At 44.6% G+C, this 23,276-nt stretch overlaps 1 protein-coding gene across 1 annotated transcript in view; it reads left to right on the top strand.

Moving 5' to 3' along the window:
• CFAP61 (cilia and flagella associated protein 61) overlaps positions 1-23,276 on the top strand; it is a 98,867-nt gene that overhangs the window by 62,172 nt on the left and 13,419 nt on the right. Inside the window, exons 17-23 of the mRNA XM_086744366.1 lie at positions 1,390-1,488; positions 5,556-5,724; positions 7,725-7,899; positions 13,895-14,184; positions 18,537-18,864; positions 19,330-19,421; positions 22,500-22,705. Coding sequence (XP_086600492.1) covers positions 1,390-1,488; positions 5,556-5,724; positions 7,725-7,899; positions 13,895-14,184; positions 18,537-18,864; positions 19,330-19,421; positions 22,500-22,705 — 1,359 coding nt within the window. The remainder of the gene's footprint in view (positions 1-1,389; positions 1,489-5,555; positions 5,725-7,724; positions 7,900-13,894; positions 14,185-18,536; positions 18,865-19,329; positions 19,422-22,499; positions 22,706-23,276) is intronic.

The raw sequence follows: 23,276 nt of genomic DNA, 5'->3' as shown, positions 1-23,276 counted from the left end.
AGCCTGAGTGTAGTTTAAACTTAATGTTACTGTAGCACCTGCATTTGGAGACCTGTTGGCAGGAGGCCATGCAGCATGTACAGAGATTGTTTCAGCTCTGGGCTGAGCAGAAACTTTTCTGCTACGAGGGCGGGCGGGATAGGAGAACGCCTGGGCTGCTTAGCTACTGTTGTAGTCATCTTCCTCCTAATTACACGTAAGCTAAATGCCCAGGAGTCATACTGTTTAGTGCATGAAGTTGTTGTAATCGTTCACATTTGCACCCTGCTAGGAGCGCTTAGCGAGCGCCGACGGCATTCTGCGCACGTTAGATGTGTGCGTTGTGTATGGGGTCACTGTCGTTTACACGACGAGTGCTTTGTATCGTGCAGCCAGCGTAATGTGCCCGTAAATGAAGAGCAAATTCTGTTTACACCCGCCTCTGCAGAGTGACCTTAATTTAAATGAGGATCAGGCCCCTAATCTGTATCAATATATGCACTCTGCTACATTACAGTTATTTATTACATCGCACTCGGCCTGAGTGTGCATGGAGATTTACTGTAGGTAATCCATAATCCAGAATTAAACTATTAATATGCATTTTGAGAGGGGCAGCCATAACCTTGAAATTCCTTGGTTTAAGTGTGACCTTTACCTTTGTTTGAATATATTTTTTAAATGTATGAATAACAAATTAACATTGGTTGATAAAAAACATTGATTCCTTCGTACCATTTGCATCAATCCATACTTAACTTGCAGAAAGCCTTGAAGATTAGAAGGCTTAATCACTCATAATATTTATTTGTGTTTAAATGTCAGTTCACATTTAGTTCGACATACTGTCAGTCTTGTTCCCCCCCCCGCACTCTGGCTTTAATGAAACTACAGTGGAAAGTATTTATTTTTGTGTCCAAAGACACACGCCTCATAGCGAAGTGACAACATGCTTTGTACCTGGCCTATCTAAAGGAGTTACGTTCTGTTTCCTCCTGAACATGGACTTAAAATCTATGCTGTGCCTTTGATACGCCCTCCTAATTTCAGTTGGGCTGTTGCAGGAAGCAGACGAGTTATCAGCTGTCAGGAATTCCTGTTTCCTCTCCTGCAGCTTACAGGAGGTGAGCTGTGCAAGCAGAGGTGGTCGAGCAAAGAGCCCGTGGTCTGGCAGCACCTTTGTAGTGATGAAAGGCAAGCGCAGCCGTGGGGTCTCGGGGAGAGAGCTGGTTAGTTCGTGAGAGTCTAAATCTCTGTCAGGATTGAGACAGTGCTGTGCTGGATGCTGTACAGCTGGGAGGTCCCAGTGATGGACCACTGTGTGTAACCATAGCTTGAAGTGCCCTCGCAAACGGAGCCTCAGCAAACTGACACTGGTTGAACTGCGCCATTTTGTTTTTCTTTCCACAGTCCCCATCTGAAGTTCAACAATCTGACCTTGATTTCGACTCATGGCCTTCCAGGAAAAGACCTACTGGGCTCCAAACATAGAAGATTTTTAATTAACAGGTTTGATTTCATATCTAAACACTTCTATAGCTTCAAAGGAAAACATAACACTTTTTAAATCCTTGTGAACCCATCCTAAATTTTAGATAGATACATAGGCAGATAGCCTCAAAATAGTCCGGTCTGTCTATACAACATGCACTCACCTGTGAAATGAGCTGAATGTAACTATTGCTAGGGAAATACTGCTAAAGCAGTCACTTCAGGACAGCAATCCATTGTATTACACCAGAACACCAGTCTCCGCTTTCCAGGACTTCTTAGATTGTTTAGGTCTCCAGGTTAAAGAAAAAATGACAAAACATGTATGCTTGCTTTTAAAATATTATTTCATTTTTAACTTTCACGAGTTTTGTTCCAAATAATGCTAAAAAAAAAGATACAAGACTTAATATTAGCAATGTGAGCAGTGCTCTACTTACAGCCACCACGTGGTGAGACGCAGAGCCGGCTAGTGATGCTGGGAATTTTGCTGAGTACGTGGGGGAAAGGTTAGGATTCATGCTGCTGGTAAGTTTGGAAGGACTGTGCTGCATCAGTTCTGCTGCTTGTGAACTACTTGTGTGCCAGTTCCTGGCCTGTGGAAGTCCCTCTCCAGTCCTGGCCAGCGTGCTGTCCCTTACACTTCTCCCCGCTGGGCTGGCAGAGCCATGGTCTGGTGCGAAACAGCTGAAGGAAGATTGGGAAATACAGCTGTGCTTGCGTCTGGAGAGCGCTCAGAGCTTGCCTGGGACTCCTGTTTGCTGAGAAGTAAAGGATCTTCCGTTTAGTAGGATAAAATCTTACCTCGTTAAAATTCATGGTACATAATTCTCACTCAAATTTAGTATGTTTGTTTTGATGGTTTCATTTTTTTTTTTTTAATTTTGAAATAGCGGCTAGGAGTCCTCACTGTAGACAGGAACATGATTGTTCTGGAAGCTGGGAAGCACAGAATTAAAATGAATCGGTTATTTTGAATAGCTGGGGAATGAACTTAGTATAACTTATTTAGATTTGGCATGTGACTCTTTGGAACCCGCACATTGGTTTTAACCAAACCTTTACTCCTAAGCGGCAATGCACTAAAGGGCCAGCTCTTTACATGACAAAACATGTAAACGTGTCTGCTTGCTGAATCTCAAAAGTGCAATCTCTGCAAAGACATGAAAATGGTGTGAGGTGAACATGTTTAAAACCACCATAATTCGTTCGGTAATTTTGTTGTGTAAAGGAATTTTTTATAGTAGTTACCTGAATTCATTTTTTTTATGGTAGAAAGGGATGTGTTGAAGTACAAATCTAGTAAATGAAGGGATTATATGCTCACATAAATGGGTGTACTCTTTTTCCTAAGTATACTGTAAAAAAGAGTTGTAATAACAAAACATCCTTCCTGCCAGAAAGTTGCAGTTCATAGCTGCCTCACCAGAATTAGCTGTTAAAATTTGAAAGCAGATTAAGAGTGAAAATTGAACTCTGCAGGGTATGATTTTTGAAAGCATCCCTGTGATTTTGGAGTGTCAGTCTCCTGGGAGCTGTGCACCTCAATTATAAAGGTACTTTTGAAAACCCTCATCTGGCCCTGATGTCCATTTTATTTATAGATTTCTACATGATTACAGTTTAGAACTGGCAGTGGTTTTCTTCCCTTGTTTATTTGCCTCTGGTGTCTGTGAGTACAGAGGATGCAGAGCGCCTCAGAAAGCCTGGTCCCTCAGTCCTGAAATTCTTTGGTCATTGAAAGCAACTGCATTTGTTTCTGCGACGTACAGTATGACAATTTGGGGAACTCAGTAACAACAATTAATGTGTAGCCATCAGCTCTGCTTTAGCATGTATATTCAGGCACTCATGGCAAAATAGCAGCTGTCAGCGCTGAGTCTCTCCGACGTTCTCTGCTGCCGTCGCTGCTATAATATGAAGTCATACAGTGACTGAACAAGAGTTGAGTTCCCTTCTGTTTAATGACATTACGTGCAGTCCTCTAGAAGGAAGTGGAATATTTTTTCATCACTCAGCATCAATAGAAAGTAAAGTTTTTGAGCCTCTTAATGTCCATGAGCTTTATTTGGTAGATGGAATGTATTTTTTCGGAGTGACTTCAGATCACAGACTGGGTGAAGCCCAGGATTTCTTTATTGGCCATTCCCACCTTGTCTCCTAGGTGTGAAGCGCTCACAGGGGTGAGACTCAGCTTCCTTTCCCACGGGATGTGCAAGGTTCATCTTCTTGCCATGCCACTCTGCTCTCGTAAACCAGACAGCTGTGTGACACCAGCCATTCATCTTTTTTGCTTGTTTAAATCCTGTTGCGTTCTTTTTCACTAGATCCTGTGGGCTCATCCCTCTGTAAAGCTATAAATAGGTTTGGGATTAGCATTCATCTTCAATTCTACTGAAAGAACCTAATTTAACCGAGTTTTGACTGGTTTAAGTTCTCAGGATCAGGAAGGTACTGAGCTGAGTCTGGCTGGACTTGCAGAACGGCCAGCAGCATACTGTGTATTTTCATAATGGACTACGGCAAGACGCAGTGGTGTTCAAGAGACCTCGTTGAAAATGTTCTCTCTGATCCCCCATGCATTTGACAAAGATGTGTCTACTGTTCATCTGTATTGAAGTATTTTATCTTCAGGAATCTTCATCTTTCCAGCAGGCTGTTAAAGAGAGGGAGTACAAATGCAGTAATAAATAAGTATACTGGTACTTGCTTAGTTGGGCAGGGTCGGGGCATACTCTGATTCTAAAAGACCTTTGGAAATAATTTTAATTTTCATGACTGAGGCGTTAAAAGGTTTTGTTCCATTTGGTTTTTGCTTCAAAAATGGCTTTTTAGAGAGCAGCTTCCAGATCTTTGATACTCCCATCATACGTAGGGATATTTTACACTCACAACAGGCTGTAACACCTCTGAAATTTAAGAGGTGCAAAAGTAGACCTTGCGTGAGATTTTCAAAATGGACAAGTGATTTTGAATTACTTAGTTTTTTGGTATTGATACTGAATTGACCCTGCCAGAGCATGGTGCTTGGCATGTGTGTGCCATACACACCCTGAAAATCAGGCTTCTATCAAGGTGTCTCATTTGGACAATTCTTAGTCCATAAGGGACAAAAAGCCCTGGAAACCGTGACTACTACCTGGAACAAGGCTGTGCTTCCTAAAGCAGACAAACCTTTATGTTGCTTGTTGCACCTAGCACTGAATGTGATTGCTTTGAAATTATAAAAGTTTTTTCCCCATTTTCATCAAGAATAAATTGTTTTTCGGTTCCAAATTAGCGAAGATTAGTATGTTTATGTCTGTCTCTTTCTCTTATTTACTTGCTAATGTTGTTTTCTTTTGGATGGCCTATGTGATAATTTATCCTTTATTCCTGTTAATATTCTGTTCATCTTGCAGAGGAATTCAGTTGCATCTCAGACTTTTGAAAGTTTGGGGTAGAGGGTCAGTTTAGTATGTTCTCAGAATTTTCTATTTTTGCATTTTGGACAAGTTCATTTGGAAAAGGGTCACCCAGAGGAAAATTGAGATCTCTGCCTTTTACTTCTAGCTCTGACAACCATTTTCCTAGCTTGCTGTTTATTTTTAGACTTTTCAGACCAGTACTTCGGAACACGGCTGTTGAAATGCCAGTGGTGCCTGCCTTGCATTTCTGTCTCACCACAGCCGGTACTGGTGAAGTCGAATACCAAATGAAGCCAACGTGGGGAAAAAACTTGATAGGGGAATCTGCTAGAGGAGAAAGAATTAGACTGTTAAAATATTTGCTTTGCAGGGGCAAGAGTCTCCTCCTCGCATCAGCCTGTAAAGAAAAAGCAGAGTAAAGCGTATATTTCTGATTTTGTTTTTAAATTATGTGGTTGTACGGCCCAGTGCTGGGAGGGATTGTTTGGATTTAGCAGAAAGTTGTCAATTTGTAACTGAGTATTTCATAATGACTAATCTTTTCCTATAGAGTGCCGTAAACGCACAGCGAGAGCGGAGGCTTGAAGCACTAGGGGACTTGGGCTAACTCACCAGATGTCTCATTAATGCCTGCTGTCAGCTGCTGAAATGTCACTTACAGATATTCTTTCTTCACAGCCACTGTTTTAATGACGAAGATTATGCACAGATGTCACTTTGTTCCTGGGTTAACGTTGTGGTTGGTAAAATGACTGGCATAAATCGCCCTGCCAAATATGTAGTTGTTTCCAAGGAGAAAAAAGTGCCATATGACTACCTTGTTCTCTGTACGGGGCAGAAATACCAGGTAAGGTGGTGTGCAGAGTGAAAAACCTAATAATAATATATTCAGTTTTTTGCAGTGAATGGTGTTTCTGTGGTCAGCAGAGCAGTAGATTAGTCCTTAGCAAGTGTCTAACCAGAAAGGTTGCAGCCCTTCAGTGCAGCAGGTCATACTATTTCAGTGCAGATACAGAATTTGGAGGAGATGAGAGGTTTTAAAAAAATTCCTACCAGCAGTGTCACTGCTCAGTATCAGATATGAAGCAGAGCTGCCAGTAGTTTTGCCAGCGTGCCCATTAAACCTGCTGAAGAGTAGGCCCGATTGACATGTGGCCCCAGCCACAGGAGACTCAACTCCAGCTGGTCTAACACCATTTGACCTACTTTTGGCAATGGAGAGAATTCCTTATCAAATTAATTACTCGTCTCACGTGACGACCATGCCTAGGCACGTACGTGGTGCTGTATGTTATTGTAGCACACAGTTAAGTGAGAGGGAAGCAGACCTTAGTTACACGTGAAATGCGGAATCAGGCTCATCTCCAGCCCTACGGGCTCAGCTTCAACTCAGACATCCCGGGAAGGGTTCATTTTTTCTGGTGTATCACCACGTGGCCTTCCAGTGATGTAAGCCAAATGGCCATCTTTTGTATAGCCCCGTTGCCTGCGGTGATTTTTGCCTTACTGATCGGTTTTGGGTAGGAATCACAAACAAGGTGGTTTGCCTTTTAAATCTGGACATCAAACTGAGCGTGTGTCTACAGGTTTTCCCAGTGCTGTTCACCAAAGTCCCAAGTGACACGTTCAGCCCCATGGTGAAACCCGGACTTCACCTGTGCAACAGACGTGCGGAGCAGGAAAGCCCCAGTTGTTCTGTAATCACTTTTCAGAATAGAGCCACGCTTTAAACAACAGCCCGTGTTCACTGTTCAACAGGGATGAAAGAAAAGCTGACGTATGGTCTGAATGACTTTAAGTACTCCTAGAAAAAGCAGTTTGGAGGTAACTCTGACTTGCAAAATACGTTATGGGAAATAACTGCACTGGAGGAGGAAGAAAAATAATGAAAGCAAGGGAAAACTCGGGTTCTATCTGCCTTCAAGAAGAAAACCTAATGTCGTCTATTTGCACTTCTAAGCGCTGCAAAAAATAGGAAGGAATTATTTTCATCATATGGTTTCTGTTTTATTGCACAGAGCTGTAGTCCATCCTTTGAATAAATTGTCCCTTATTTGGTAAGCAGTCAAATCAATGCCTAGGAAAACATTATTCATTATGATTAAGAGGATTTACTCCTTGGATGAGTAAGATCTTTTGATGTCATGCCTGTTATTGTATGACCGAATAGTATTTGAGTTGATCCAATTAGCAGTGAGAACATTGTTCAGGACATTAATCGCTGGTGCTGCAGAAGTCAGAGATGAGATTCCCTTTTTTTTGCTCCGCATAATTCAGATTGAATTTGTTACTGTGAAGTAGCATTACACAATTAAAACTTTACTGGAGCCTGCCAATTTAACCATCAGGCAGGTTTTGGTCCCTTTTGCTGGGACCAAATCTCTCTTATTTGAGAGAGGTGATTTTTGCTGACAAATGATGGAGGCAGTCTTGCTGCAGAAAGAATTTTCACGTGTCATTTAACGGTGTATGTTGTGCAGATAACTGCAGAGATCCTTCAACCGGATGTTTGTGCATCCCTGCTATTGGCCGTGAAGTCCCTTTCACTTGTGTTTGGCCTGCGTTGTTATTTGCTTGTTCTGGCGCCGCTGTTTAAAGCGGCCATCCCTATCCCATAATAAATACGGCGTACGTACACTCGTGTGCGTACTCAGACTAGTGTGAACCCTTTTCTCTGTGGCCACTGCTGTGTTTGCTACTGCTGAAGGTTAGGAAGAGTTAGGGTGTACAAGGCTAACAACCCTTAGGTAGTCACATGGCTTGTCTCATTCTTTTTACAAATCTTTCTTAACTGTTCTCCAAGATACGTGCCACGTATTCATTCACTCATTTCTTCATTTCCTCCAGGTGGTGTCTCCCACTGGAGCAGACATCAGTAAACTCCCAACTAACAGCGACGTCATAAATAAGTGGCCACAAAGATACACGGGGCACGTCCCTTCCAATCATTTCACTCTCAATGATGATCAGGACTGCTTAAAGGCGATGCGCTGGCTGGAAGAAAACGCTGTCAACTCAGAAGGTGAGGGCTTTCGTTAGCACACGCACTTTTACAAAAATGTTTTCTAGGCTTATTGTTTCCTTAATTCCATGGTATAATTGGTGCCTGATTGATTCTCACAAAGTCTTTCATCTGCTGTGCTTTGTTTTCCAGATTAATTTACAATTTGTTGTCATTTTTGATACGCAGCATATTTAGCTAGGAAAGAAAGGCTTGAGATAGATTAATTATCTGTAATTATTGTATAAAACAAACTGAGTCCCAAATGCAAATCTGCCTGGAGTAATTAATTAGCCAATTAAATAATAATTTAATTAGTGGATGTGGTTTTTTTGTTGTATAGAAAAATACCTAGATTTGAGGCATAACAAAAGAAAACAAGTCTAAATGAGGAAGCGGGTTTTTTCAGTGTTTGGTTACATCAGTTACAGATTTTCACATAGCGCTGCAGGCTCCCAGTATTTTATTTTTTACCCTTAAAATCACACATTTGTGCAGGTGTTTGTCCACTATACCTATATTTCCCCAGCCGGTTCTTGTGCGCAGTGTTCATATATTTATTAGTTCATTCACTGAATGCACACGCTATTGAAAATACCTGGAATCATCCAGGCTTCCGAGTTAAACATTCAACTGCAGAAGAAGAGACCAAACAGTAAAGGAGTTCACATAACCTCAGTGCTGTGTGCCGGACCGGAGTTGGGACACAGTTCGGAGCCGGAAAGCTGTCTTTATGGAAAGTTCCTGTTGAGCGAGTGCAACCACAGAGGGTGGAGTTTACCTGGCTCATTTGTAGAGAACATAATGAATTGGCAGGTATTTGGTGTGGTCTACAGGGTTCGTGTCCTGCTTGGCAGATCGTTAGGGAAGTTCTCCAGACGCTGGAAGTTTCTTTATCATCCTCCAGGTCTTGCTGTGATCAGGACAGGACACAATGAACATGATAATGTTTCTGCTGGCATTTTCCTCAAACAGCTCCCTGCCCTCGGCGTGTAAATGGAGCCTCTCCAGCAGCCGCGCTCCACCTGCCTTCCAGCTGGTACCAGCCCCTGCCCGCTACCTGCCGTCCAGCTGACACGCACAGCTGCGTTTGCATAAACAGATGAGGCTGTTAGTTTTCGGTGTTCGCTACTGCTAGTCTTACATGTAAATCTGTGCGTGCCCACTCCTGGAATGTGCTCCAGCACACCTGCGCTGAGGCGCTGCCCCAGAACTAGCCGATGGCTGGGACACAGGTGCCCAGGAGGATGGCTCTTCAGGCAAACGGCAGTCTGAAAGCACCTCCTCTGCCTTGGGACAAAGGCACCTTTCTTATTATTCATACTAAATTAATATTACATTAAGAACAACTTCATCATTGCTGTTGACTTTTGTTGCGACGTAAAGATGGCTATCTTAATTAGGCACTATCCTGTCTTCTTTACGAGTTAAATCCCCAAATCCCACTGAGGCCGATCTGGAGGGACTTCTTGGAGATGTGATCCATGGGAGATATGACACCTCCCTCTTTCTCCCCACCCTGCCTCTGGCTCCAGTTCCCTTTCATTCCTCTTCCCACTTCATGTTCTCTGCCACTGCAGATGTGAGCTGAAAAGAGTGCCGAGCTGGAGAAGTCCTTCTCCACCTGTCTCTGTCTCTGTTCTTCCTCAGCCTGCTTTGTTTTCCGGCTCTATTTCTTGCAAATGTTGTTCTTTCAGACTTGATCATAGCTGCATCCAGGATCGCTGCTCTTGCTGCAGAGGAGCCCACTTTTCAGCCCTCATCCCGTTCTGGAGACACTCTAACGGGTGATGGCCTCGCAGAGGTGCAGAGGCAGGGCTCCTGTGGAGTTCAGCAATTGATTTGGGTGTCTGTCAGCTCTCTGCAGGCCACGCTGCCGCTCTGCTGGGATGACCAGTGTTTTATGTTTGTGTTTACTTTTCATCTCTGAAATTTTCCATCCTAGTTTTGCCTTCAATAAATAGTAATGTTACACCTCATGTACCTCATCTCGTCAAAACTGTAAAATGTTGTTTGTCAAATTCCTGCTGACTTGCTTTAAACATGTTAGAATTCAGAATGTTAGAAAACATAATTTGTTTACGTTTAAAGAAAACAAAGTGGCTAGTAAAACTATAAATGCTGCTTATTGTAGCTGCACGGAAATAGGCATTTCATCCTCCTGCTTCAGATACAATAATAATTCTTCTCAGCTTATACTTGGTCTTTTCTCCGTGCGGCTTTCTTCTATTTGTGCTCCTCTTCCTCAGCCGTTTGCTGCCTTTACCAGAAGCAGTCTGGATCCTGCCGTGCCAAGCCTTGTTCTCCTGGCTCAGCTGCTGGATGAGCCCCCCTGGGATCTGGGATCTGGGGCTGGGGCAGGGGGCAGCTCCCACCGGCGGCGAAGTGCGCGGAGCTACGCGGCTGGGGAGAAAAGCTCCGGATGAGGGAGGGCCAAGGCACCTTCAAGACCACCTGTAGTTCTGGATGTTTTTTACAGGAAAGTGTTAATCACTGAGCTTCATAATGCGAGTCTTATTAGCCTAATTGGATGAAATCTTCCTGAGGTGGCACTGGTTTTGAGAGCAGCTTTTAATTAAGAGTTAAGGTGGGTTTTAAATTGCTTTTCTTCCCTTTGTGAGCGCTGGGTACCACTTCATTCTGCACGAAATCAGCACAAGCTTTTTTGCGGGTTGTAAGTAGAGCAGGATCAGCCTGGTAGCACAAGCTGGAGGGAGGCGTTGCATGCACGCCGTGGTGGAAGCCACGGTCCTCTTGCCCGTGACTGCGCCATCGAGGATGGGCAGTAGTGTGGTTGCTGCACCCTTCCTCCCTGGGCTCCTCCTCACCTCAGGCGAGGAGAGGCGCTGGGAGAAGCTGGCCTGCGCTCAGCAGCAGGCGTTGCTCCAGGAGCCTGTGGGAGAAGCAACTCCTGGGCCGGCTGCAGCAGGGTGGGCCGCAGCGGGGTCCGCGGGCTGGGGCCGAAGCCCTGTGGCCCCGGCTGGTTGTGCTGGCGGCTCCAGAAGGGCCTCCTGCTGCCCGGGGCCTGGGAGCGGGGCGAGCGCCCACCAACGGCTGCCCCTGCGGCTTTTCTGATGAAACCCAGCCGCCTAATGCACATAACCTATTATAACTGTAATTGTGACTAATTGAAATTCATCTCCTATTAGCTCTGCACTTTCCATGAAAATAAAAAGTAGGATGGGAGTAAAGTAAGGAACAAAACTGCTTTAATGGCCCAAAATGGAGCAATTATTTTTTCTCTTTGCCTAAACATAGTTTACTGCCTTATTAAAAGCGTGTTTGTAGGAATACTATCGCATTAAAATTCCAGTGCATGAATCACCGACCGGAGCCACTGATGCTTTAGCTAATACTGGTTTTCTCCTTCAGCTTTTGCAAACTAAAAAGATTCAGGTCGTGGTAGGGTCACTGAAATCTTGTGCTTCCACTTGTGCTGCCATTCTGCCGCAGAATGCTGACGCTCTAGTAATAAATGATAAACCTACTCTAATGGTCTTTATTTATGGCTGCTTTTTTCCATGGAAGGTCATTGTGTTTACTCACAGATAGATACATTTTCATGTAGTTAAATAATAAAAGCATCGTGAGGAACGGCTATCTGTCCAGTGAACGTAATTTCAGTCCATAATGAATATCGGTAGTTCCTAGACTCTAGCACTCTAATCTAAAAAGCCACTAATATTGTAATAAGCAGAAGCTGTAAATTGTTGATTTACAAGAGGTCAGTAAAAGAGCATTGCTTTCCTTGATCTAATGTAGTTCTATTTAATATTACCATATAACCCAGAATTTTAATTTTCCTTGAGAAATGCAGGGCTGGAATCTGATCTCCTATATACCAAAATGCCAACGTGTAATGCAATAACTGAGCTTCCCTCCAGAGTGGAGGTTCTGCCAAAGGGTAAGGGTCTTTCAGTTGCCGAGACTTGCTTGCCTTGGCGGCAGAATAAAACTTGGCTGGGCTGTGCCTTTGGAAAGCACTTCTCATCCCCCTTTCCCAGCCACTGCCTCCTCTTCAGCTGCTTATGGTTTTCACCCCTTGCTAACTGAACGTGGGTAAATGTAACAGGAGGGTGTCAGCATCCACCAACACATTCGATTGTTTACTTGTTGCATTACACCCTGCTGCAGCAGTGAAAAAAAAAGAATCAGTATTATGTCCTCCTTCTCATGAAGACAGTACTGCCTCCAGACAGATGTCCTGGCAGCAGGAGCCACGGGAGGGTTCTGGCTTGCAAGGGCAGCCTAGCAATGTACGGATTGGATGGAATTCCCGTTATCCCACATCACAGGTGTTCTGTATTGTATTTATGAAAGTAGTAAGATCTCTTCCTTCTTGTGATTTCAGATGAATACATTTGCAGGTGCGATTGTTCTGTCACTCTTGTTGCTGTTGTGAACAGTAAAAATACGCTTTCCATCATTTCTGAGCACGTATTATGATGGGGCAATTCTTTTCTCTGACAGTTATGAAGAGCTATGTTTATTTGGCAGCTACAAGTAGCCAAACTGATAAGGACAAATAAAATAACTTTGTAGTGAAGGAGGAATGATAGAACATCTGTTGGCAATTTTTATCATTAATGTTCCTAGGAGCTAGGGCCTTGTGAGTTGTCTGTTTAGCAGTGCTATGTGTCTCATGTAGTAAAACATGGTCCCGGTGAAATTGGTTTAGCCTATGAAATAATAAAGTTTAGGTTGTAGGTGGTGCTATCACTTGCAGTGAGACATAAACGCCAATGCCAAGAGAAACATGCAAGTTAGTTGCATGAGGCACTTCCTTACCTGCTCATTAATGCTTGCTGCAGTGCTGTGAAGGAAAACAAAACCTGCCAAAAGTCAGGATCCAGCCAGTTAAGTGAACTGTTTGCCCAAATTCTGATTGCAGTTACTGCTCTGTGATCTGTGAGCAGCCAGTGCCAGCTGCTGTTTGTCAGTTAAAGGCCATTCCTGAAACACCTCGTGTTTCAACGCTGGTTTTTCTGTAGGACATTCCGCCCTACACTTTTCCTTCAGTGCCAGACTACAAGTTACTTTCCTAGAGCTCATAGAGATACTTTGCCGTAACACCTGTCTCCTCATGCGAGGCCCTAAATCCTCTGTGTAACCCCGCAGCTTCGATCTGGGGCTGGACAAGCCTGGGGTGGCCTGGGATTTGTGCACTGACTTTCTTCTGGTTTACACGCGGTACCTGGAAAAGTGAGAGAACGCTGGAGAGTTGCATTATGCTCCCACCGAACCCGCTTCCCTCCCGTCCGCACGGATTTGCTCTCAGCCTTAACAGCGCGGTTTGGAGTGGCTCTGCTTCAGTAGGAATTGGCAAGATGCTACCGCATAGCCTGCAGCTTTGGAGTTCAGAGCACTCTCCTGGAAGGGGGAGACGTGGGGGTGAATCGGTGCTCCCTGCACCCGGTGGGCAGAAAGATGGAGCTGGTTTAAATGGTGGTTTCTGCTCCAGTGACAACGTGCTGTGAAAGGAGCAGCGGTACCCAGACGCTGTTTTCGTACCAACTGGTCAGAAATGTCTCTCGAGCTTGCTGATTCCCGGGCAGTGCGCAAGGACGTGGGCAGGCTGGCTGGGAGCACGTACTTCAGGCGTTTAGGCTTTGGGCGTTCTCCAGTGGGGTTTTTCTGCATGATATATTGAATTTGCTCCTGTGCCCCCCACCCCAAGGAGTCCTTTGAATGAGCAAATTCAGGAGGGAGGAGAGAACAAAATAAAATCAGAGGGGTTTTTTCCCCTAGAGGATTTTCAATCAAAATAATTTCAAATTACGGGCTCAGAATGAATGTCATACTTCTATGTTAAGTACTTGCCTACTTTGTGGGATGTTTTGTACAGATTCTTCACTAAATTATCTTAGCTACTGTTGCTAGGTAACATTGTTTGCTTCATAGCATCAGAGAAATAAGAGGGTCAAAGAGAGCAATTTCGTGTTATTATCATCTGTGTTACACTAATAAGGTTTTCATTGTACGTCTTAGAAATTTTTCCCCTTTTTTTTTCCTTTAGGGAACATCATTGTCTATGGGAATACAATTGACATTTACACCACGGTAGAAACCCTCTTATCTCTTGGCATTAACGGCTCTCGCGTACACCTCGTGCAGCCTCCGCTCAGCTCCAGTGTTACTTGCCTGAACAACGAGATCCAAAGTGCTGTTCAGGAGGCGCTGTCAAAGGCTGGCGTGTCTGTTTATCATGACAGCGTCCTGGCACAGTGGGACGGAGGCGGCGATCCAGACCTTATCACATGCGCTGCTTTCACCACTGATACCGAACCCTTTAAGTTGCGGTGTTCGGTAAGTGTATGCTTTCGTTGTGTTTCCTTCCGTCTGGTTTTTACGACAAAGACCATCAAACTTAGGTAGTCCCTCGCTGGTTTTTCTGTTTTCTCATTGTCTCCAGAAGACTGAACATTCACCTGTTAGTCTAAAGGATTGTTCTTTACAAATCCAAATAAAACCATTGTTAATGCCCTGACTGATTTGGATTACAATGTGTTTAAGTCACCTGACTCACAAATAGTTGTTCACTGCTGAGTGACAAATACTTTTAATTCATTTTCTCCATAATTCCAGAAATCCCTTTATTATTTAAATGCATACAGTAACTCCTGTCTGTAGTTCTGTGATGTGATTCTCATAGTAGAAGCCAGTGATGTCAGAATGAAGAGGCCTGCTATGTAACTTCATTAAAATCATTTAAACAGATTTTTTTCCCTCTACATTAATGACTGCATTTTTGTTCATCTACACTATCAATATCTTATCTAAGTGAATTATACGCACACTGACAGGCTTGGCCCCACTGTGAGATTTGGGACAGGCTGTAGCCTTTCCTAAGGGGCAGAAGAGTTCTCTCTTTCCTGACTGGGCTAATCCACGTGAGGGACTGCTCCCAGTAGAGTCACCTCACAACGTGTGTCTGTGGGCAGCCGAATGGCACGCCCTGCTGCAGGCACGCTTCTCCGTGCAGCACGTCTGATGTAATTCCAGAGAGGAAGAGTGGTGTGACTCCCCTGCGGAGCTCCCCAGGAGTCGGTGCTCCCTGCCTGCTCCCCTGTGCTGGAAAGCTCTAGGTCGCTGGGTTTTCCCAACCCTTTTCTTTTTTAGTGTGTGGATAGGTAAGCCCTTCCTGATGGGGGTGAAGACTTTGCGTAGCACTTCCATGCACCAGCAGTCTCCTAACTTTGGTCTTCATATCACTAGCGACGTTCTGCCCGCTGTCTTATCCAGCTCTTCAGTTTCGCTCCCCTTTCCCTGAAACCCCTCTGTTTTTCTTTCTTCCACAGGGATCTCAGTGAGGTTCTTGTTCTTGCAGCTGAATATCTGTTCAGCACCTCCCCATCAGCCCCGTTCTTTTCCCTGCCGCCTTGCCTGTCTGCTCTCTGCCTTTCCTCCAAGGCCCCCATTTCCTCGTGGTTTGGTTCTTTTGCCCTTTAGTGCCCCGTGCCCGTCCTGCCTCCAGCCGTGGTGCTTCCCTCTCGAGGTCTCTCACCAGCCTCTGAGACGAGAGACATGCAATTACTTCTGCTCTCAGGGGCTTTCTGTTCTCCAAAAGCAGCTCGGCTGTCTTGCGTGGCTCCTGTATGCTTTTAGCTGCCGGGGCGGGTGGGCTCGGAGGAGGACCGAGCTCTGGAGAGCAGCCTCCACCCAGCAGGCAGCTGCGTCTGCAGGGGAGCAGCCTGTGCAGGAATCGGCACTGAGCAGCTCCAGGCCTTTTGGGATTTGAGCCAATATCAACTGTTGATTGGCAGTTCTGGAGGGCTTAATTTGTTGAGTCCTGCCGGATAAAAACAACGGGAGAAAATCTCCTCTCTCCCTCAAGCCGCGGCCTCCCTCCCTCCCCTCCTGGGCTGACAGATGGCTCCCAGCCTGGGGGTTGCAGCCGTCCCCTCCCCTCCGGTGCCACAGTCCAGCCTGTCAGCCAGCAGGACGTGGGGCTGCGCGGTCCCCTCACCCCGCGGGCAGAGCCTCCCTGCTCTGGGTCTGTGAGATGGTTAGAATTCCCTTAACCGCACGTAGTTCATCGCTTGTTTCATACACGAACAAGCCCAGAGGCTCTGGCTCCTCTCCTGCTGCATCTCTGCCGTCCCAGCGTTGCTAAAATTTCCAGCTCCCTTTGTCTCCTGCGCCTTTTCTTCCGGCCGGCTCATCCAGCCTGCCGTGAGCATCTGATGCCTGCCCTTAGTTCCCAGGAAAGCTCTGGGCGGTATAATCGGGTAATACCTTTACCCAGGCCACGCTGTGTCCTCCCTGGGGCTGACGCTGAGGGAAGGACACATTACTGACGCTGGTTTGCCCTGACACGATTACGTCTCGGGCTGTTCAAGATGAAGGCAGCAAGCCCAGGGCAGGGGGGATTGAACTAGATTATCTTTAAGGTCCCTGCCCACCCAAACCATTCTAAGATAATGCGTGCTCGTCTGATAACTCTTCACCCTTTCCTCAGCCTGTACAGTAATATTTTTGATGGTGGGCAGCACCATTCAACTTGTTGTCTAATCATCTGGGAAGCTGGGGCACTGATAAAGGGGCGGGCTCTTTGCAAAGGCTCTGGAGCTCTTGGGCTGTGTTGTAGCCATGAGACGGGCAGTCTTCCTCTGTACCCTTTGCAGGCCATGGTCTTGTTTAAAACATCTCTCAACCTCGTCGTTCTCTGTACTTTTAACCTTCCAAGTCCAGAGTGCACTCTTGGTTTACTTTATTTTTGAGACTTTTGTTCTGCCAGCTTTCAGTTTCTCCTTTGTAAGAGGCAACTACACAGATGCTGCTCATCGTTGTAGCTTCTCCCACTTCTGCCGTCTGCGGTGCTGACGGAGGTGACGGGCAGGGACCGTTCTGTGCCCGTGCCCCAGATCCAGGCTGGAGTGACCAGCCTCACTTACCTGCTCCTCGTTTCTTGTCTGTCAGAACCGAGACGCCTGCGGTGACAGGGGGTTTGCCTTCCCCAGCACCTCTCAGCTTCGCTGAACAGGCACTTCTGTCCTTAGTGAGCATATTTCTGGTTCCAGATTTCAGATGGGCTTTTGTCTCCTTAAAGTAACTTTTAGACAATGTAGCAAGCCAAATAAAACACATACCCAGAGAAACGTCAAACGTGCATGATTCTAAATGGATTCGAAAGCTCCTCTCTGCTAATCAATGCGCGGAGTCTGTGCGGAGCACGCAGACAAAAGGCGAGGGCCATGGCGGGACCCTGCAGTCCTTGCTCTCGCGCTGCGCTGGATTTCAAAGCGGCTCTTCAGGCATCCAGCACATCGTGCATGGCGCGCTGCGTGCACAGCTGTTCCACACCCATGCCTAACGCGTAGGACGGCTCAGTGCCGCTTCCAGCACCAGCTGCTTTGTAGTGCTTGTCGTGGTGGCACCGCCTCAGCTCCCGTTTTGGGGGAATGAGGTCTGATCCGCTTCCTCACAGGAGAGGGACGATACAGGTGTCACAAGAGGACAAAAGAAGGGAATTATCACTAACTTTTTTGTTTGACACTTGGAGGAGGAATTTAAGGATTTAGAGTGATTTTCTTTCAATGCCCTTGAAATCTTCTTGTGGGAAAGATGAGCTCATGGCTTCAGTAGATGCGGGTTGCAAGATAAACCCCTACCTCATGGTCAGTCTTGTAAGGAGGAGTAAGATGGCGCAGGCAGTGTTTTTGAAGAATGGAAGTCACACCTTTTTTCAGTCCCACAAGCCAAAACATGGTGAATAGGTGTCTGCTGCGCTCATTACCAGATTCAGTGACGGACTGCCAAGTGCATTACTTCCAGCCACAGCCTCCTCTGGGCTGAGCGGGGTGATCTGGATGGACCTGATGTCCATCTGGACCTGTGCCCTGTCTCTGAGAGCGGCCAGCCCCAGCCGGTGCGGCGGTCCCAGGCGCTAAGGAGGGACAGGTCGGTCTGCCTCCTAAGGCAGGGATTCTCCGTGGCTGGAGTAGCCAGTTCCACGGAGATACGCGTTCCAAAACCTATGTCACTGTCGAGTGTAATAAATCTGAATGCTTTCCTTTTCCTGTAAATATTCAGCCCTTTTACACCCCTCAGAAACGTCTCGGCCTGCGCAGCTCCCGCTGGCTTCAATTCTGCCGCTGTTGTTTGAGTGAGGATGACATTTCCTCTGAACATTTGGAATTTCCCATCTTTCCATTTCTTGGAGTATCTCTGTGCTGGTAGCCATAGTAACATAGTTTAGTAAACAGGCACAACAGTTGGAAAAATATTTGTAGTATACAGTTATTCTGCTGAAATGCAAAGTAAATTGTACTCCACTATTACTGGGTTTTTCAGTTTGGCTTGAGCATTGGAAAGAAGAAAACCAGTGTCATAAATGGTTCCAGTCTATTTTGTATGCTCACACTAACACAGACAATACACACATTTGACATAGTTAATATTAGAGTTTTTAAAATAAAACTTGTTTAATAACCAGACGTAGGTGAGTCTAGTAATTCTCCCCTCTGCTGTCTCTGAATTTTAGTAGCTGTAAACGCTGAATCAGAAGGATTTATCTGTGTATATAAAATCATACTTTATTTCATGCTCTTGTTTTTTAAAACAACATTCAGAATGAAGCGTAGGTTTTGATTTATGAAATTAGCCAGTAACTAATGGATAATAACCTACACTTATTTACTTCTCTTTTTTTTTTCTAGGCATTTTTTAGCTTTGCCTACAGGACGGTGGATTATGAAGCCTTTAAGGCAGTTAATGATGCTTACCTTGTTTTTGATGGAAGACTGGTGATTGATACCGAATTCCGTACTAACGATGGCAGTATTAGGGCTGCAGGTCCTTTAACGAAGTTCTCCAGGAGATATTACACGGATGAATGGACACACAGCAACTTCAGTTCAAAAGAGATCGGCTTCGAGCTTGCTGCGTCGATGCTGCATCTCTTTGATCCCACCCGTAAGGCCTTTTCTAAGCCAGCAGAAGGCACAGACGGACTCATCCCCATGTACAAAGGGTGTAAAATTAAAGGTATATTGAAATGGATTTCTGTCGTACGCTCACGCCCGCGTTGGTGTGTTTGCTGTTACATAACAAGGGTAGGTCCATGGCCCCTGAGATGCCATCTAATGGCAGTGAAGTCCTCAAAGCTCCTTGAACAGTCGCTGGAGAGGTGAGTTGCAATGAAAGCTTATGCTGTAGATTTTTGCTAATAACAGACCAGGTTGTGCTCTCATTTATATTGCAGTAGACTCAGTGTCGTTATTCCAAGTTCAAGATCAGTACAGCTATAATCAGAACTTTTCAGTGTGGCTACTGCACCCACATGTATAAGAGTAACAAAAATGTGTAACCAAAACAAAACAAGTTCTTTGTTTTCTTTTTACAGCCATTTAGATAATAAACAAACAGATTATAGGAAAAGGAGGGCAAGCAAATACTTTATTTTCTTCTTTGTTTATGATGTAATACATCTGATCTTTTCGCTCATGGCAGGAGGTGTTTTTCCTGGAGGTTACAATTACTTGCACATTTCCAAACCAGAAATCCCCACCCACTCGAACTTAGACGCTGCACTGTGCGATCAGGTAAGTTACATTATTTAACTTGTGTTTGTTTTGTCCTCCCTTTGGAAAGATGTTCTTGTTTAGGACAGCACAGGGACATACCTAAGTACCATGCATCTTAAAAAATACTTTCAGTAAGCATGGGATTAAGTATGTATTTAGAGACCTTCCAGAGCTGGGACTTAGCAGTAAACTCTGGAATGGAACAAACTACATAAAAATAAATCTCTGTGATTATTTTAAAATGTTTAGTTTATTTTAATGTAAATTCACTGTCATATTGTAAATGTGGAATACATACAGATGAGATTATCTGGTTAACTTCTTTACTGCGGTTCTTAATTCCTTTGCCATGAAATCAACCAAAACCAAAGGGTATTTTGGCCCCTGAAGGCAGACAATACTTGTCAAGCCCTAATGCCCTGAGCTCTTCGTTACTGTTTGTAGCGCTTTGGGTTCAGATGGCTCCCTAGCGGGGCGCTACAGCTCAGCTCCCTGACCCTTTTTGCCAGAGCTGGTGGCTCAGCACTGTGCCTGGTTCCTGAGCCATTTGTCTCTGCGCAGGTTGGGAGGTTATCGTGTTGGCCTTCCCTCAGTACTCTCCTTTTCAGGACGGCTTTCTTTTTGCTTGATTCTGTAGAGGGAGACAAGTCATTCTCTCAGTCATACGGAATATGTTGCTTTTGAAGTTCCTAGCACGCATTTAATACACAGCACATCAAAGTAGTAGTGGTATTTGCCATCAGATTTGCATAAGAACAAATCCAGCCAGCTAAGCCTGGGTGCGTCGTATAAATCAGGTACAGGTGGTGAACAAGTATGAATTACAGAACTAACTGAACCTCCTAAACAGTCATTTCCGTACTTTCTGATATTTGCTTTTCCCAAAAGATGCATGATTTCTGTCAAGGGGACATAGGATCATATTAGTGGATTTTGGTAAAATACACTTTCAGCCTTAGTGCTTAACCTCTGTGCTCCCTGCAGTGAGGTGCTATAAATGCATGCAGATAATAAAACTTTGCAGTCTTATCAGTGAAATTCAGTGGATTTCTAGACAAGTAGGAAAAGAATATATTCCGGGAGAGATGCTCCATACTTTGCTGCAATAAGATAGTTTGTGCTGCAACCATGGGAATCATTATTGAATGGGAAAGAGGGAAGCACTTCACACAGCTGGGCTACCTAGGAGATCGTCCCATCATACAAACGTGGAGACACTTCTCTTACTGGAGAACCCAACTGGTGAAACAAGAAAAGGACTAGATTAATGTATTGTAAAGCCAGGGAGGACCATCCATCTAGGCAAGCTCCTGTTTCAGACAGATTATACCTTTTTCCTCAGGGATTTCTGCATCAAGCCCATTCTTGTGGCTGATGTAACGAGTGGCTTTTAAAAGACTACTTCAGTGTTGATTTTAAAACTCAGATAGCAATGGTCCGTGGAAAGAAATTACTTTTTTTAAAAAAAGGAATCCATGCTCTGTGCGGAGGAATCAAAGCACAGCTCACCTTGTTTTCCAGCTTTGCAGATCCAGAATGAGCGGTCCAAAGCAGCATCTACTAGGAAGCAGAAAGGACATTCAGAGAGAGGAAAATTGTTTTTTTCACTCCAAATTGCTAGAACATGATTAGAATTCTTTTGCTGCAGCTTTGATTACCTGCTGCCTGAAAAGGGAACATCTTTAAAGCCACTCCAGAAACTTCATGTAAATCCTAAAAGAATTTCCTAAGAAAGAAGTAAGAGCAGCTAGTGAAATGTATTAGCTGAGAGATGTGGAAGCGACAAAGGTACTGTAGCCTAGCAACAGGTTTTAGAACGATATAAAACTGGATCATGAATACAGCTTTAAAAAATAGCTTCAAGCTATTTGATCATCCCACTGCAATGTGAGGTTTGAAACAAATTTTTACGTTTTTGTCTTTTGTTAAGTGATGGATTTTCCTAGCTGAAACTAAATGCTACAGTTTGAGCGTCGACATCCAACATTATTATTCTTTTATTGATTGTACAGCTGGTGTTAGCAACGCTTGGCAGCCCCTGTTCAAATTAGCGAGAGGGAGTCACTGAGAGCAGTTCAAAATTATGTGTATGTGTGTGTGTGTTTGGGTGTATGCACACACACATACGTATTTTTTAAAGGCAATAGTAATTAATCACTTTAAAGTCTAGAACATAGCCTGAATGTCATAAGAGATCAAGCCCAGCCACCTGCAGTTGCAGGCAGCCATCTAGTACATCATGCTGTTTACAAAATTTAGAAGTTTGTTTTAGACCTGAACGGGGTCCTGCTTGGTATTTATTTCCTTGGTGGAAGGTTGTTCCAACACATCACACCTCCCACTGCTGGAAAACTTCTACACAAAGCCACAAGTGCTTAATTGGTGCGTGATAAATGTTTGAGTTGTAACACTGAATTTTGCTCCTAACCGGTTAATGTGGCAGTATCCACACTGCCTACAGTCGCGTGGCTTCCACCACGTGCCATAAATTTGGCTGCTGCACATAGGCTGTTTGTATATACATATATTAAAATATAGAGAGAGTGAAAGTACGCCAGTGTGTTGTTCGTTGGTCAGGACGGTATCTACGGTAAGTTACGATATGCTGTGCGTGTGCAGTAATAGCGACTTGCATAGTAAATCAGGATCAATAGAGTTCAATTCAGTTGCCTATACAGAGGCATCTAGTGTTGTTCGGGATGCCTCAGGGCACCCCTCCTCACCTCCAGCTGCTGCTCCAGGAGGTCACAGGTCTCCCATGGATCCTGTGTCACAACTGCCAGCGCCGTTCGGGTGGCCCAGATACCCGCAGGTGTCTGACGTGGCACTCAGGCTTGGGCAGCCTAAGCCGGTACTGCACAGTTTTGTGTGCAACTCAAGGTTTAAACCGCACAGAAAATCTTTGTGTCCAAACCGTAGAAAGTGCCTTGTTGTATAAACCGTGTTACCAGGAATGGGTATTCTTGATTTTAAAAAAAGGGTTGTGGATTTTAAGAAATGGTAAACGTCAGCTAGGAAGCCCTACCTGATGCTGTACCTACGCCAAGTCAGGCGTTTGCTCCGTCTCCACAGCTTTCCTTACTTTTTCTGTTCCAGGGGATGGAGATCATAACTGGACAGGCAAGACATGGGAATTATTTCAGGATGCATCTCAACAAATACAGTATGGTAGATAGCATCACCTGTTTTTCCAAGGAACCCTTTCCTGTCTCCAACTACATTTGCTTGTATGGACAGCACGAGCGTCTTCTTAATGATCTTTGTTACCGCTGGAATGAAGGGCAGATTGCAGATCTTTACAGGTAAGATGAACTCAACATTGTGCATAAAACCTACATTCTGACAGAATTTTAGCTTTATTTTATTACAGTTTATATTCTGGCTGCTTTCCCTTAGAACAAAAGATAGAGTTTAAAAAAATATTTTCCATTATTTAGCAAAATTATCAGTGGTAATGCAAGCCGTGAAGCCTTCCTGAAGCCCTGAAAAGCTGTGTGTCTGAGATTTCTTTAGAGAAGGAGCAGTGGTTCATTTGACCGTCTTTCACCTGAAAGAGCGTTTCAGTTTGCCTAGAGTATCCAGTAGGCTTAACTCATGACGCTGAACCTGAACGGTCGTTTTTACTGAAGATTCATATTCAGAAGTCACTTTTAAAAGTCAGTGTTTCTGTCATTTTGAATCAAATTTTTATGACACGGGTTTCTAAGGAGATTTTGAATCACTCATGATGATAGTCACACTCAGCAACTTGCCTGCTTATCTGGTGACAAAACAAACCCTAAAGTTCATCCTCTAGACTCTGTTCTCTGTGTAAGGAAGTTATTTCAACTTATTTTTATAGCTAGAGGCTGTGTCAGGGAGGGGGGATCCAGC

This window comes from Chlamydotis macqueenii, chromosome 3 (assembly GCF_036417535.1).
Source record: "Chlamydotis macqueenii isolate bChlMac1 chromosome 3, bChlMac1.mat, whole genome shotgun sequence".
Classification (NCBI taxonomy): Eukaryota; Metazoa; Chordata; class Aves; order Otidiformes; family Otididae; genus Chlamydotis; species Chlamydotis macqueenii.
The sequence above is the reverse complement of the archived record's forward strand: the minus strand, read 5'-3'. Positions and strand labels throughout refer to the sequence as shown.